At 39.7% G+C, this 16,940-nt stretch overlaps 1 protein-coding gene across 4 annotated transcripts in view; it reads right to left on the bottom strand.

Moving 5' to 3' along the window:
• The window catches only part of RPRD1A (regulation of nuclear pre-mRNA domain containing 1A), a 43,585-nt gene extending 27,281 nt beyond the window's left edge, over positions 1-16,304 (bottom strand). The window contains exons 1-7 of one of the 4 annotated variants that reach the window (XM_059466578.1): positions 16,102-16,304; positions 6,623-6,752; positions 5,849-5,955; positions 5,672-5,766; positions 4,647-4,773; positions 4,373-4,548; positions 1,588-4,011 (exon numbers count right to left, since the gene is read on the bottom strand). In XM_059466578.1, coding sequence (XP_059322561.1) covers positions 3,934-4,011; positions 4,373-4,548; positions 4,647-4,773; positions 5,672-5,766; positions 5,849-5,955; positions 6,623-6,752; positions 16,102-16,252 — 864 coding nt within the window. In that variant the 5' untranslated portion in view covers positions 16,253-16,304 and the 3' untranslated portion in view covers positions 1,588-3,933. Of the gene's footprint in view, positions 1-1,587; positions 4,012-4,372; positions 4,549-4,646; positions 4,774-5,671; positions 5,767-5,848; positions 5,956-6,622; positions 6,753-16,101 lie in introns of those variants that run through there. The other 3 variants (XM_059466593.1, XM_059466585.1, XM_059466570.1) reach the window with 3 other exon arrangements.
• Positions 16,305-16,940: the final 636 nt, after the last annotated feature.

Genomic DNA, 16,940 nt, shown 5'->3' with positions numbered 1-16,940 from the left:
AAAGTCAAGGCTGACTAACTGCTTGTTGTTTATCTGTAAAATTCAAGACAAAATTAAAACCTTCAGGAAGATAAGTCAAGCTATATGGAGCCATAAAAGCTCAATCATGAAATAAATGTGCATTGAACATGACATATTCTCTCAACAAGCTAAGAAACTACAATTAAAACCAGATGTGTGAGTGTAAGAATATGAATACTGCTTACAGAGCTGTAGAAAATCAGAAATGCAAGATAGCAGCATTAACTGTTTTAATTAAATGCAAGCTGCTAAATGACAGAAAGCTTCCCAGAGTAGCACTTCCCTCACAAAACTTTGAATCTAGTGACAAGATATTCCCAAATTTAAAGTGGTAAACTGATAGAAGTATGCAAGAAACTGTATACCCACTATACGCTAAGTGCAGCAGTACTACATCTTTTCCTAAGGCCAAAATGAAGGTGAGGTGGTGTCTTGTGATCCCCTACTCACACCTGTTCATGAGTCACCTAAGATGGCCACTACCAAACCTTCTATTTGAAACTTAATAAGAGACTAAACACTATAATCCAGGAGACTCTGGGAGGGAGAGGTAAACACAAAGAAACATGAGAGAACAATAAATCAAATACTTCTCTTGTTCATGTCACTTTGAAGGCAATATTAATTCTAGAGTAACAAGACAGTCTTATCAAAAGGACATGAGCCAAATTGATATCAAATCTGGATATCAATTTATGTACCCAATTCCTTGTTCCTGTGCAATACAAAAATCTCATTTTATCCTTCAGTGACACCAAGAGATGAACCAGTATTTTTGTTCAAAAACTAGGGGATGGGCAGGGAGACAGGAGGGAGGTACAACACGGAGGGAAAGAGGTAAAAAGTGAACCGAAGTGGTAGAGAAAGGCATGGTATTAGTCATCAAAGGCTTCAGAAAAAAAGTTCTACAAAAATATTCTATAAAAATTTCCATTTTCTCTAGTAGACAGAATCCTATCTAGCTAGAAATCCTAGCTGGAGCCACAGCACACTGAACCTTAAATATTTATACTGCTTTAAAACTACCAAAAGTGAAGGGAACAGACTCCTTAACACGATCCTAAATTTGAGGGGGATTCTAAAGGGGCCTAAGTGCAATTACAAAGCACATTTTCTCTGTTATCTAATAAAGTGAAAGTTTTTCTATTGTGCTTGTAAAGGAGAAGTCCTACATTCATCACTTCCCATTTCTGATCATGTAAACCCAGCAGTGTAAGTTAAAAAGCAAAAGGCTGAAAGAGTCTTGTTTTCACAGCTTTTTCCTTTTGGAAATGGCAGCTTCAATGCAAGCAACCCCCCAACTTCTGTATTGGGAATTTTGAATTAGTTTACTGAAAGAATGTGATAGTTTTAAGCACAACCATGTGAAAATTTTAGTCTTCAGGAAAAAGAGATGACACTGGATAAATACTTATCCATCTCAGGCATAAACTCAGTAATGCTTGTGAGAATATAGATGAAAATAGCAGAGATTTGATATGAGTAGTTACAGAATTCTTCCTCTTCAAGTTTTCAAAAACAACAGACAATACAAGATTTTGATTCTTAAATTTATTTTTAGCAGGATGTGTTTACTAATGGATGGTGACATCATTAGAAGATAGGTCCATGTCCACCACCTGCAACAGAAGCTAGACAGATGTTAAAGAAAACAATTTAAGAGTTAAAGATGACACTACTTACCCCAAACACACTTAGGAAAGTCACCTATCAAGCAGTACAGCTAGCTTTTGATGCAGACATAAAATTATTTACTTGTTATCAAAATTTCCTGTCAAGATTTAGCACATACATTACCTCAATTTTGATGGGAATCACACACTTCTGTTTCAGAAATAACTATTAGAGAGACTCTCATTCTTAAAAAATTAAGGAAGATGGAAACATTGGTTATGCAAAATTACTTACCTGTAAATTATCTTCAGAAGATAAAAGATCGGCCTATTTAGGTCTAAAGCTTCTATCTAATGCTGAAAGCTACTGAAAATTCTCTGGGAATTCCAATTCAAATTGTTAAACAAAGTTAACAGCAGGTAACATTTCTAGATTCAACTAAGAATACATCCACTTGTTCCTTACTCTATCTGCCTGGTATGGTAAGGAATCAGTAAGGTAGGATCTCAGCATTATACTCACAGATTGGTGATAGCAATTCAGGAAGAAATAAAAACTTTCTGTTACAACTGAGAGATCATGTTATGCTTGGGAAAGTATCAATAGCCAGAAGTCTAACACAAGAAACAAGCTTGTCTGGAACAAATTAATTTCACCAGAAATGAAACTTGAACAGCAAAACCTAGGGACAGACAGTTCAGGGAAACACATTCTCAAAGAGTTACATGAAAGGCCCTCTCCCAGTTCTATTTCAAATGACAAGCCAAGAAACAAGGTTCAATTTGAGTCATGTAATTTCCCAAATCTGTAAGAACAGGGAGTCCTCGCTTCATCTCCATTTCTTAATCACCAAAATAAATCCTACATGTGCTAAGTCAGCAAGCCCTACAGACAATATCACTAAGACATCCTAATCTTACTAGTTACTGGGTTAACACCATCCTGGCTCATAGTTCTGTATTAGGAAATCATATTTATGCCACACTAATCAGCCTAAAAACATTCTTACAGCGTACTTCAACATCCTAGGACTTCACCAGTTTAAAACAAGCTGCTACAGACATTGAGACTGTCTCCTACTTTTAAAGAAAGACCTCAAACTAGCCCAAAGATGAAACTCTGTAATGCTGGAATTAAATTCTTTAGCAGTCTAAATAATTCAGCCAAGAAACTATGTGAAGCACCATAACAGCCCAGTAATATGCAATTGCTTTCTCTCAGAATTATGAATTCTCTGATCTAGCAATATTGGGAAATTACACTGGTTTTTATTTGTTGAAAACAACCAATAAGGGTGGAATCTGTTCACAGCTGTGCTACTATTTTTAATTTCTTTTCAACTGGCTCTCTTGTTTTACAGAAGGGTAAATCTGTCTGAAGACTAAGTCACTGCCTTTTGAGCAACTCCCTATCCTGGCAGGTTACCATACCTACACAGCATATAACTGCTGATAATGAGCTACATGAACAAGTCAGTGCCTCTAGACAACCAGTCCTTCAATGAAATTATGGGAACTTGTCCTTCAAACCCATTACACAGGCAGAGGGAAGGTAGGGCATATGATGAAAAGCTTAAGGCTTCCTGTTCTTTAATCTTCCAGGTTCCATTATGCAGTTGGATCAGTTGCTACTGAGATCAGAACTATTGTGCGTGCCATCTATCTTACATGAAGCTGGTTGATATTCTTCCCACAGGATAAACACAGTAAGGTTGATAGGAAGAACCTTCATCAATTGATTTTCTGTGAGGCATAGAGGAAAGGAAGTCAGGAAATAAGAGTAGGCTAGGAATGACATAACTGATCTGAATGATGACTTCAAATACATTACAAACAGCATTTTCCAGAAAAAAAGCACAACAAAATCTGAATCAAAGTTATGAAGCTAAAGGTAAAGAAACCACTAGGGAAAGAAAATGCTCTTGACAGGCATATATGATGAAACCTGAAGATAAATTAATGCTGGGACCATATATGCATATGCTGCAGTTACAGGGCATCATGACTGTTCAGACATCTTCCCTTGCAAAATGATGCAGCTTCAATTCTATTACTGTAATACCCAAGGTTAGCACTGGGAAGCCACTGATATGAAATTATGGACATATTCTAAATATGTGGAATGTTTCACAGGAGGCTTTACAGTAGTACTGGTAGGAAAGAAAAGCAGGTGATTGGTAATAGCAAAAAAAGGAGTAACTTAAGGGATCATTTGCTAATAATGAGCTGCTCACCCTGCATCACTCTTTTATTATGATCTGCCTGGTTGTGCTGGTGCTAGTGCTGATAACCAGCTGTATTAGAGGCTGTAGAAGCTGTAAGTAGATTTCCCTGGGTTTAATGGATGCTTGAGGCAGGTTAAAACTTGTGCTGAAACCTGGAATTAAATTCTTATCCTTTAGCAAATACATAACTAAGACTTACAACAACGAATAAAAAGAGCATGGAAAGAAAATGACACTATGAAGAATTAAGTTTGTAACAACAGGGATAAGACTTTCCATCTGCACTACTAAAACTAAGTTTGTAGGTATAACCAAGACTGAAAAGCAGAAAGAGCTGGTTTAGTAGGTTTAGAACACTAGAATCAAACAATGTGTTACTAATGTGCTGGAAGCAAAGACATAACAGTGGCAAAAAAATATTTGTCTTTGGAGAGAAAAGTTGTTCAGGCTAACTAGAAACATTTGCAAGAACAAGCTTTAGTGAAGAAGAGACTAAAACAAAATATTACGCACTTCCAGCTTATGTTCTTTCTCTGCAAGGAACTCTTTTTGACATCGGAGAAAGTCTGATAACATTCGAGTTAGCTGCTTTCTATCATCTATTTCAGCTGCCAACCTGCCATTGTAATCCGCCAGCAACATACATGCATCATCTACCATTTTGGAAAGTTGCTCTCCAGATTCCTTATCTAAAAAGCAAGCAGAGAAAAACAGGTAAAATGTGATTCCATTATGCACCATTACGTTCTTAGAAGAGCATTTTGGTTACCAGGCTCCCAACCCTCACCTGTTATTCTGTCTAACAGGGACACATCCTGGACCTCTATAGGCAAGGAAGCTATTCTCTGGTGAACTGCTGCATCCCCAGAGGCAGCATTTTCTAGTTCTTGTAATGCTCTAATGAGATCTGTGGTCTGAAAAAAGCATGCAAGATTGAGAACTAGTTTAAATAAACAGATCCTACAACAAAACAGAAGTATTTACAACAAGCTTCTTGATTTGATGATAATTTTAGCAGCATTTATAGTATCACCTTTAGAGTCGAACAAAACAAAACCTTTAGTCTCAGCACATCATTGCTAGTTTTAAAGGTCACCTTTCTACAAGAGCTTTTTCATTTAAATTCTTTGTATAGGAATACTTATAAACCTTTTCTTCTTGACAGTAGTGATTATTTTACAGTACCTTTCATTTTATTACACATTTTTAAAAATTACTTTTCTTGTTGCTTTGCTTCACTACTGCAAAAGACTGTATCAGTGCACTTCTTCTGGAAGTAGGGCTGATGCTCACAGAAGCCCAGCTATCTGCTACAGAGAAACATACTAAATTGTGATGACTTGAGCACAGTCGTTCTTTGCTATAACAAAAATCCTTTTGAGATAGGGCAATACTGCAACAAAACCCCACAAGAATTAGAAGAGCTGTAACAGTGCAAGGTAAAACAAGAACTCCTCACAGCCATTGTGAGTGAAACTTAGGGAAATATTTTATTGATAAATCGTAACAATCTTACACTCTAATACATGTGTTACTACTACCCTAAAAACTGAAAGAGAACTCAATACATTGTACAAACTGCTGAAATACTGACATGAACAAAGCTGGACATAGAGCTCATACATCTGAGTTTACTGTCAAACACAAAGTTACAGCATGCCCCCCTAAAAAACTATTAAAAGTTTGAGGTGTAGCCACCCTTGCCCAGAAACAGTTCCTCACTGAAAAAGAGACCATTAAAAAAAAAATAGAAACCAAAAAATTCTATATAAAACCATATGGAAGTAGAGAATTTAATAAACATTCTGTTACCTGAGGAGGATCAGTGGGAGAACTTCGAGGTGAACAGTTATTTTCATCAACTTTGATCTGTTCATATGTGCGCTTCCTCACCTTTCTGTCTCCATCTAAATGAAAACAAACACAGTAGTCAAAGAAGTACTATTTGAAACAGGAGACAGAACCTTCATACACTCACAAAATACTTACACAAAGCTTGCCTAAGTTGTTCTAATACATCATTTTCATAAACAGACCTTTCTTCCCAGATAGACAGCACTCGGCCAAGGTGTTTCTTACAACTCTCATCAGACTCACTGTTAGAAGGAAAAAAGCAAATATCAGCACTAGTTAGAAGTATAGCACTGCTTTATGATTATTTTTCACAGAAAGACCTTCACAGATCTTAGCAATATCCAACCATCAGAAGTCAAATAACCTCAGAAAATAACAAATCCCTATTTTAAAGAAAGCAAAGACCAGTTTAATGTGCTCTAGCAAGCACCTGAAAAAAAAAGGGCCTATATCAAACTCTTTTGGTTTTTCAACCCATAAATCTGCAAACACTACAAACAGGTTTATGTTGCTTCAACAGCTGTGTATCATTGTGAAGATAATCCTGCATCAGGACTCTAGCTTCCTCATGCAATGACATTAGAGGCTGCTGGGGAAAAAGCAAATCATGCAACACCCAGTAAAATGCCAAACTGTTGTAGCACATAAACACAGACAGTAAGCAAGTTTCAGTTGCTTCCTTCTTGAAAGGCTGTCTTCCAAGGCAAAAAGGAACTGAATGCTGATGAATTTACTATCAAACTTCATCAAGCTGTAGTAAGACTATCTAAGATCAAAAGAACAGTGAATAAATGAAACTAAGATTTCAAGTACAGAAATAGCACATGAAGACTAGATGGGCCAGAAGACATCAACTGACCACTTCTCAAATGCAGTGTGAGGGACACTGCACATACAAGTTTACTGTACCTTGAAACATGCTTAAAAGCCTCCACTATTACAGGAGCAAAGTCTTTCGTGAATTCTGGTCCTTTCCTTTTGCTGTTCTGTATGACATCATTGGCCAAGTACAGGAATGTCAGCTTCCTATTTGGTTTTGCTAAAAAAAAAGAAAAATTAAAAATAATTAGAAATTTTATTTCCTTCAACTAATACCTACATATCCAGGCTTATATTGAATACAAACACCCACTCCCCCACATCGTGAAATCAGATGTTTTTTTCCCATTTTCATTACTGCTTACACCATTTCAGATTTTCAGTATTTTCATGTGAAAGACTTTAGTCACTCATTGGGTCTTCTCTCCCTTCTGCTCTCTTTGTTCAAGTTCTTCTTCCTTCATAGTATGACACAATCTCCATTTAGTGCTATCTCAAAAACCAGAAAAAATCCCAAGATATTCCAAAGTTCTTCATCCCCAAACTATTTTCAGGTGTTTTCCTGAGCCTTTAATGATTCTTGTTTGGCAGCCTTCATGCATTTCTTCCAAGTACTTCAGCTTTCTTCTAAGCCTGCTTAAATTTCTTACACTCATGAAATCTTCTGATGAGGCACTTCACAGATCCACAATCATTCATGTGAAGAACCTCTTCCCTTTCAGTCTGAATTTCACTCAGTCTTACACAACCACTGCTCATTCTCACATTTAAGCAAACTGAACAGTCAATCCCCTCGTCAATGTCCCTCTATCACTCTGATACTCCCCTTCCCCACCTCTGAATTGTTAAAACACTCATGTGCCAGCAGCTGTAATAGCACAAAAGGGTTTTCAAAAACCCTTGAAGCTCCTGTGGTGTATCTCTTCCTTCAGCCCCTTAAACATCTTAACCCACCTCTCTTAATGTGCAGTAGACTACAAGCTTCCAATTTACAAGCTGCTTCTCAAAATCTATTCCATGTTTTCTAAGTGCTCCTACCTGGGTATTTTCATTTATACTTCATCTAATTTTCATTATTCTTCAAGTTTATTGGAGCTGAAACTCTTACTGTAACATTTCTACTTTTGGTTAACACCAGAATACCATTACCACCACATAATCTCAATATGTACACTCTGACTTTAAAAAGAGGTTTCTCTTGAAAGACAAGTTTTTTCTGCTCTGTCAAGGAAAGCAGCACCGTGGTAACGACAATCCAGGATTTCTTATAATTTATGCAAGAAAATATGATTTGATTTTGTTACTTTCTAGTCTGTCCTCTCAAAAATGCAGAACACCACCCTCACATATAAAGAGAAAATTCAATGTTAATATGCTTTCACTCTAGGGAAATGCTTTCGAGAATAAATTTTGCACTACAGAAAGACTCCTCTGAAGAACTGCTCCTTGAAGTACAGAATTCTTTCCAGTCTCTGAACAGATATATCTAACAAGTTGGGAGTTCTGGATTGACTGGGGAAAAAACCATCTGTTAAATGTAAAAATGCACTTTGCTTACAGTCAAGGTACACTGAAGAGTAGGAAACAAAATAAAAAAAAAAAGCTTGGAAGTGCTGGACACAAGGTGGACTCAATAGAGTCTGCTCCAAACAGTGAAGTCACCACATGCAAGCAGACAGGAAATTTATCTATTTCCGTCAAAATCTGGCTAATCTATAATGTAGGTTTTATAAAGTTGTGCTGCTCAATTTCTACATTAAAACCTGACTGATGATAAAACAACACATCTCCTATGTTTCACATAAGAGCTCTGACACCTAGCAAGTTTTGAATTACTCAGAGAGAGAATGTCAGAAAACACACGTTTTCTCATAGGCATAATCAAAAAGTAACTAAAGTTTATCAAAGATGGCCTTGCTTCTTCTCTCAATTCTTAAATAAGCCCAGAATTAGGATTCAAAATCTAATGAAGCAGATCATCCTATATCCTATATCCTCTGGAACTTCATGCAGGGTAGGTCCTTATCCATTCATTTCACCAGAAAAAAACCCCATCACTTTTAAATCCTCAGTGATGTAACCCATTTGTGAGATATCCTAACTTTCTTCTTTCCAAAAAACAGTCAAATCAACTGGGCTGGCAAAGACACCAGATGGATACACAGTGACATGAAGTCAGGTAATGCTGACTCTCACAAAGCCTGGACACTATCTATTCACTGCAGTAAAAGATTGATGTATCATATTTGGTAAAAGCATCCTAAACCACAGAAAGTCATTTTCAGGCTTATTCCCCCAATTATTCCTTTTCAGCTTCCTACTACAATTCAACATAAACAAAGCTGTGCAGAATGAACAAAAACCCTAGACCCACTATTAAGCTATCTGTGCCTTTGGTTGAAAATTTCACTATTCTACCCTTATTATTCTCCAAAGACAATACCCTTATTATTCACAAGGAAAATTGTGAAGTAAAATTTAATTCTTCTTGCTGTAAGAATGTACTGCACAAAATTCCAAAGGTAAAAATTATGCATAGTATTGAGAAGTGCTCCCTCTCCCTTCACAAATTTTCAAGACTTACATTCTGGTCTACTGGCACTCTGGCTTACACATGAGACTGAAGGTAAACTCTGGCAACCTGAACCGAAAACATTCTATCTCTAGCATGACTATAAATTGACTGGTGATGTCTGAAACACAAATTAAATTCAGGATCAAACAGATCTGTTTTGGAGAAAGGACTATGTTAGAACATCTCTCTTCAGTAGCAGTGAAACTCATTTTCCAGCCTGGGGCATTGATAAACCTCAGAACACCAAAATGGATCAAACGGACAATTTTTGAAGGTCCTCAACACATGGCAAGCCTAACAGCAAAAGCATTCTTACTGCCAGAAGAAAATGAAGAGAGAAAACCTGTAAGAACCTAGGTTAAAGAAGGATCTGAAAGGCACAACTGCCAGAATGTACAGTGTTACAAATAGCCATCTCGGTACCAACTGTACCCTCTGCAAACACAAAACTGCCAAGAAATCATTCGTGTTGGATTGAGTCATCTTTTCAGAAGCTCTGTGTAGTGTTCACCTAACTCCTCTGCTTGTTGCAGCCAAACTCACCATTTAGCCACCAAAGTAGCTCCCTGAAGCACTGGATTCTGAAGCATTTTAATGTGTCAACAGTGCTGGTTGATGTAAGAGCCATATTATGCATATTACTCTCAAAGCATCTTCAATGAGACTACACGGGATTGGCACCTTGCAAATGAAACTATGTCTGTACCAAAAATGCATCTGACATGTTTAAATGCCAATGAATATTCTTCAGAAAATAATGGTATTTCACCAACAATTAGCATACTGAGATATCTGCAGTGGAAACAACGTTATCAAGCCTTAGTTTTTGGCAATCCATTCTTCTCAGTAATGCATTTTTCTTAGCCCATTAGGTATGCCTGGTTCTCTGGCAGCTCAGAATTGATGCCTGACATTATCTGCTTTAATCCATAAGACTTAGAGAACTCCTGACACTGACAAGCCACCACTTTAGCGCAAGTAACCAGCATTTTACCCTGAAAGGCAATAAATCAGCCACTTTCACTGAGGTTAGCCCTGGCAATCAAAGTCAGCACAATCACCTGTCTTCTCCAGGTTTACCTCCTGCATTTGAAATTGTCCTCCCATGAAGACAGCTAGAAACATGCCCATTAGTTTCATGCTGTTTTACGCTTAGAGCCAAGACATATTTGCTGTTGTAGATATACTAGAAGAAACTACAGAAAAGCACACAAGCATAAGAGATTTCACTTATATCCCACTACAAAATGTACAGCCTGACTGAGCATCTGAAAATGTTAAATCAGGCTGTGGCTTTCTGCAGGCCAGCTCTGCTGTGTCAACTGACCTTGAAGGAAAATACCACCTAACAAAAAGGTTTGAAACAATAAGCATGTTATTGTTAAAAATGGTAAAATCTCACAAAAGTTATCAGCCCTAAACATTTCATTAGCATACTTAAGTTCTCTACTATGGATTCAAATAAAGACTTTGCTAAATTGCTTTTGAATTACTTTAGTCTATACACATGCATGAGAGTTTATGAGTGCCACCACTCCTCCCAAAATCTCTGGGACACTTTCTCACAGCATGCTTCACACCTTTGCAAGAGGAGCTCCCGACATCTCTGTAAATACCTGACAAGCTTTTTATTACAAGAGCAAATATTGTTAAGTCAAGCAGCACTGAAACTTGAGTGCAAGCTCACCGATCCTTCACACTGTGGAGAGCTAACCTGGGTTTTTATGAAAGCTGATTAAGCAGAGCATCTTTGGTAATATGATTCTAAAAAGCCACTTGAGAGGCTGCCACTTGAAAAGACAGTTTAGAGACAACGTAATCCACAAAAGGCACGTTGTACAACAAGCCCTTAACCTTAAAACTCATTAACCTTCTACTAAGAAAAGGTTAAACTAAGCATTCCACCTTGTGCAGTCACCTGGTGAATTTTACCAAGGTTTGATAATTGCCATGTTTTCTCTTCAAAGAGGGAAATGGGATTGCCCATTGAATGTGTTCAAGGTTTGAGGGTCCAAGTATTTTGACTGGGTTTGGAGACTAGTAACAAAGGGAACACAACACACAGCCACAGCTGGGATTAAGGCCACTAGCTTCAAATTACCACAGGAATGCCAGCTGGTCACAGACCAAGGAAACCATTCCAACATAATTACACTGCAGAAGCTTCCCATTGCACTTAGTGGGAACTACCTGAACATATGAAACAAACCAACTCCTTTCATTGCCTTACCTGGCTGGTAAAATGCCAAAATGGATACGAATCAACTGCAACAACAGCTTCAGGATAGTAAAAAAATCCTACACTTAAGTATTCAGAACCAGAATGGTAAAAGACATGCAGGTTTGATACCACACAACCCAAATATAATTGTTTTAAATAAAAGGCTCTTACATTGCCACTCTGCTGCTCCTAACTGCGGATCATTTTGTAAATCATGTACACAGCAAATAAGTTTCCCTAACTAGACTCAATAACACCCATCCATCTGAAGTTTTCCCTGTTTGTTGCTCTCCAAACATTTTGGCATGGATGAGAAGATTGATGTGGGCATAATCAGTGAAATCCAAAACCCATAGCTTGGCTTCTTTTAAATAAAAGAAACCAAAATTATTTATTCTCTCACATTGGATTATACCACCACTAAGTAAAATCACCAGAAAAGACTATACCACCACCTTACAATCACCAGAAAAGAAAGATTCCTTCTCCTGGCAGAAAAAACTACACTACACGGCACAGAAAATAATTGCTTTAAAGCAGGAACTTGTTTCCTGTGATCCACTTCCCATCTCCAGGGCAATATATCACAACCACTTTTGGCTGTAATGGTGCTCCAAAACAGCTAAGTATTAGAGTAGTTCAGATGTAGTACAACTTTCAAATCTGCTTTAAGTGTTGCTAGGCCTTCTCAATTTACTTACTAAAATCCTCTATCTTCCACATTTCAGCAGCGGCCACAACAGCCAGTAGCTTCAGAAAAACATATTTCATCAATGCAACAGCTATACTGGATGAGGACCAAGCAGTAGCACATGTCCAGTGGCAGAAGCTGTAGACAAACCATAAATAAGCAAAAAAGATGTAGCTTCTTATACCCCTGAAAGACTTCAACACCAGGAAAAAACAAACAAAGAAAAAACATAATAAACTGGAACAGCAGGTGAGCTGGCAGAGTGAAGCACTACAAATACATCTCCCTGCAGCAGCCCAGATGCACCTACACAACTGTGGCTCTCCTAAGGCTCTACACAACGGCTCCACTGACCTAGATGAGCTGTGCAGGGAAGAGAGTGATCAGCGTGACACGCGTGGGGTGACAGATGACAGCCTAAACAAGAGGTCAAGCGATGATAAAGGAGGATGGGGATGATCACCATCAGTTTCTGTTACTGACTGATCATTGAGATGCCGTGTGGGCCCTGAAGAAAGAGATACTTGAATCTGAAATTAGGTTTAAAGATACAATGTAACAATGTCCTGCTAAGAACCAAGACTTGGACATGAAGATCCCCGTGGGTCCCTTCCAACTCGGAATATTCTAAATATTACTAAAATATCACTATGAAATAAATACTTAACAAGTGACAGAGCTGAACCTGGAAAAGCTAACAGAAAATAAGATGACAGGAAAAGATTCTTATGGACAACTAATTGGAACTCAAAATAACAAGTCCCATATTACAAACCTTTAGCAATTTTGAAAAGGAACACCTTTTAACCAAGTACAGCAAACTGTACATTGAGCCTACTGAACAGGCAGCTACTGTTCACCCTTGAAGGCAGATACTTTGAATTACAGAATTGAAATTTTTCATTTCAAAAAATGAACTAACATGTAGCAAACCTCTACAGTTGCAGAGCCTCCTGAAACCAGGGAGCAAGAGATGTATGCAAGAGAACAAACCTGACTTGCAAACAACAAAAAATAATTCTCAAGAGACTGCATCTCAGAAGAGCCTATTCAAAGGTGTTTCTTCCTAAGGGGTTTCCCAGCAGCCCTTCAGTGACTGCAGGCTTACACAACAAATTTGTATGTTATGCCACTACTCAGTTTAAAAAGAAACCCTGTAAGTCATTCCCTTTATGGATACACAAAACTACACAGGGTTAAATGGGCCCACCAGTTGCCTCTTTAAAATGACTGAGGTAATCACAAGTTAATTAATTAGTACTACTTAAATACTGAATAAGCTTATGACTCCCAAGTAATTAACTATTTAACTTTGAGAACTACATTTCATACCTCTGAAATCTAGCTGAAGCAGGATCATTTCCCTCAGTACACGCTTTTCAAGAAAACCTGTACATGAAGGCATATTGATGATCCTTAGGGATGCCAGAATATGGGACCTGACCACTGCCAATTAATCCAAGTAAACAGAAAGGCACTAACATTTTATGCTATCTAAATTATATGCAGATTTGAAAAGCTATCTTTTCGCCTCTAGTCCAATGTGGCATAAAGAAAAAGATTACTTTAAATATAAAAGAATCAAAACCAAACATTTAGGAAAGAAAGAGCTCTGATCTTAGGACTTGTCTTGATGAATAGCTAGAGACATGCTCAGAAAGGCTCTTGATGCAAATGATCTTTTACCAAAACTGAAAGAAAGCATCCAGAAAAAAACATAATGTCATTGTACTGTGGTCAACACAACTAGTTATACAATGTTCCTGAAAAGCAGTAGGCTGGAAGGAAGGTCTGGAGAGGGGTGCGACAATAAAAAAGGGATACGATGAAAGGAAACAAAATCCAGAAATGCAAGGTTCAAGGTTCCAGGATACTACTGGCTAGCAATAACAGCTGACAACGTCAATAACTTTCATATCCATATTCCCCAAATACAGGTAATTTTCCTCTCAGGTAGAAGAGAAATCCTGTTTCTATGGTTTGAATGACAGGCAAGTCAGGAGCCTTAAACTTACTCTAGTTATGGCCTCATTGCCAATATCCTACTTTATGGTGTTTTATGCACTCGCTTCAGCACAGGACAGTTGTTTTCCTCTCATCCTTCCCATGCTGCCTGCTGAGATGACTACTTCCACCTTTGGGGATTAGACACCATCTTACAAATCTGTGCAGCAATTAGCCAGAAGTTAGTATCAGGTAAATGCAAGCTAGCATTTATGAAGCTCAGATATTCTAAGAGATAGGAAACTAAAATACATCCTGTGCATATTAACTATGGCAGCTTTAAACGAAGCCTCCTATCTTCCAAAATTAAACACTTCACATAGGCCTAAAAGCCCAGAAGGGTCAGGACCCTGAAAGCAACTAAGCCACTCCTAGCACAGGCAGAGTTTCACATATGCCTTCCACAGACCCTTGAAGGTTGGCATCTGAAGAGAGGTCACACCAAAATCTTACTTTGAAGCAGCAAAAGCAGGACAACAACTTCAATAAGCAAAACAAACCCAATGATGGCAGCTATTCTCACCTAAAGCTCAAAAGAAGGTTGTTGTCCTTGCCTCTCAATGCCTGGGTTTCAAAGATTTCATTTCTCCAGTTAGTCAACCAGCACAAGAGGAAAGTTAAAGTTAAGGACTGCCTATTAATATCACAGATTACTATGAACTAATATTGTGCATGATAATTAAGATGAGCAACCAAAACCCTGTGTCTCTTTAAATTAGTTTAAGATACTTTCCTGGTATCATTCAAAACCCTAAACACTCATGTTGCTTGATTAGAAGGCCCAGAAATGTGAAATGTTTCAGACACAGGTGGGAGATCCATTCATTTGCTCCTGGAACAAAAAAAAGCAAGCCTGCAACTAACACAATGAAAATGTGTTTATGTCCTAAGATGGAATAATGTCGCCAAGTCAGTCTTCCTTCAGTCAATACAAATAAGAATTTAACTCATGCCTCAAAGTTCAAAAGACAACAAATCCCAGAAAAAGATATTTTAATCAGAAAAAGATATTTTAATAAAACCACAGTAGCCATATTACACGAAACTCAGTGTTTCCTTCCTCTTTCATAAATCCTGAAATGGCTTAGTACTGTTTTTCTGCTTGGTCTAAAAGATTGAGACTTCTTATTTTTCCCATTGAAGATCCACATATTATTGAGGCTCCAAAGGAAGCTACTGTAAAACAGCATCATTTTGTAGATTGAAGCAGAGTTCCAGTAAGTGAGTCTTCTTTTTCTTAAATGCACCAACTTAAGCTATTATCCAGTCAGGTCAAATAAACCCTCATATGCCATTTCTCCCTTTCACTCCCTGAACCACAGTCTATAGCTGCAAGTTCTTTCCTGTTAAATGGAAAGCCACATTAGCATTTAAGTCTGCACGCTGATCACACCTAAATAAACTCACGTTTTTATTATGTTAACATTTTTATTAACCATCTGGCAAAACCAGGAAGTAAAAACCACTCTGGATGCACTACACTGCTTTTCCCTCAGTGTATTCCCATCCTCATCTGGCCTTCAAGAACAGTTTCTGGAAAGGAAACCTGAGTAGATATGGAATTCAAATAGTATTACAGCTAACCATCACAACAGACGATGACAAATAATACGCAAAAAGGCTCCGTCTTGAAAGAGCTGTAATTAACAACAAAAAGCCCTAAAACCCTGGCTCGCCGGATTCCTTCCGGTTCCCCACTTGCCTTTCTCCTTAAAAAACGGGAGATAATACACAAGGGGCAGCGTCCTCAGAGACACCTCTTTATGGAGTGACGGGAAAATGGGAAGGAAAAGAAAGGAGCGAGTGAAGCGGAAGGAAAAAAAAGGGAGAAGCAGCACCTGGCAGCCCACGGTCCCGGAGAAGCGGAGACCCGACGTTTAACGCTGGCCAACAGTTCCGCTCTCTCTCCCCCGGCGCTCAGGCCTGCCCTCGCTCTCTCCCCGGCCCCGCAGGCCGCGCAGCCCCGCCGGACCCTCCCTCCCTGCGCCCGCACTCGGAGCGGGGCCGCCGCCTCCAGTCCCGCCCGGCCCCGCCGCCCCGGGGCGCCCCCGGCGGGCCCTGCCCGGCCCCCCGCTCACCTTTGCGCAGCTCCCGCTCCCACACGCTGACGATGAGCGCCGAGTGCTTGCGGTGGTGGATGAGCCACAGGCTCAGCGTCTGCACGCTCTGCTGCGAGTTGCTCAGCTCCGACAGCTTCCGCTCCAGCGCCGCCTCCGAGAACGCCGACATCGCTGCACCGCGTTGGGCCCCGCCGCTCCGTCCCGTCCCGGCCGGGCCGCGCTCAGTCCCCGCCTCTCGGCCCCGACGAGGGAGGAGCCGATGGGCGATTCCCAGCTCTTCCCGCCCCGGCGGCAGCGCCCGGCGCCAACAAAATGGCGGCGGCCGAGGCCCGTGGGGAGCCGCGCGGCCCCGCCCCCTCCTCGCCTGCCCTCACTTCCGGCCGGGCGCGAGCTCGCGCTGGGGCGGGGTCGCGCGGGAACGGGATCTCTCAGGGGTGGGGTCAGTCCGTCAGCGTCCTGCCCTGGAAAATAACACAAAAACGCAAATGTAAATTTGCCCCCAGAAGGCAAACTAGTCCTAGCGGTTTCTTTCACCCAGCAGGTTAAGAATAACAGAATCGTTATGGTTGGAAGGGAGCTCTGGAGATCATCCAGTGCAACCCCCTGCCTAGGCAGGGTCGCCTGGAGCAAGTTAGATAGGAATGTGTCCCGAAAAGGAAACTCTGTAATCTCCCTGGGCAGCCTGTTCCAGTGCTCTGCCACCCTCACCATAAAGCAGTTCTTCCTCAGGTTGGAGTGGAACATCTTGTGTTTTACTTTATGGTCATTGCTCCTTGTCCTGTCACTAGGCAACACCAAAAAGAGTTTGAGACCATCCTCTTGGTACCTGCTTTTGAGATATTTGTCTGTATTGATGA

Source organism: Ammospiza nelsoni, chromosome 1, assembly GCF_027579445.1.
Source record: "Ammospiza nelsoni isolate bAmmNel1 chromosome 1, bAmmNel1.pri, whole genome shotgun sequence".
NCBI classification, from domain to species: Eukaryota; Metazoa; Chordata; class Aves; order Passeriformes; family Passerellidae; genus Ammospiza; species Ammospiza nelsoni.
Note: the sequence above shows the minus strand (reverse complement) of the source record. Positions and strands in the feature narration are given on the sequence as shown.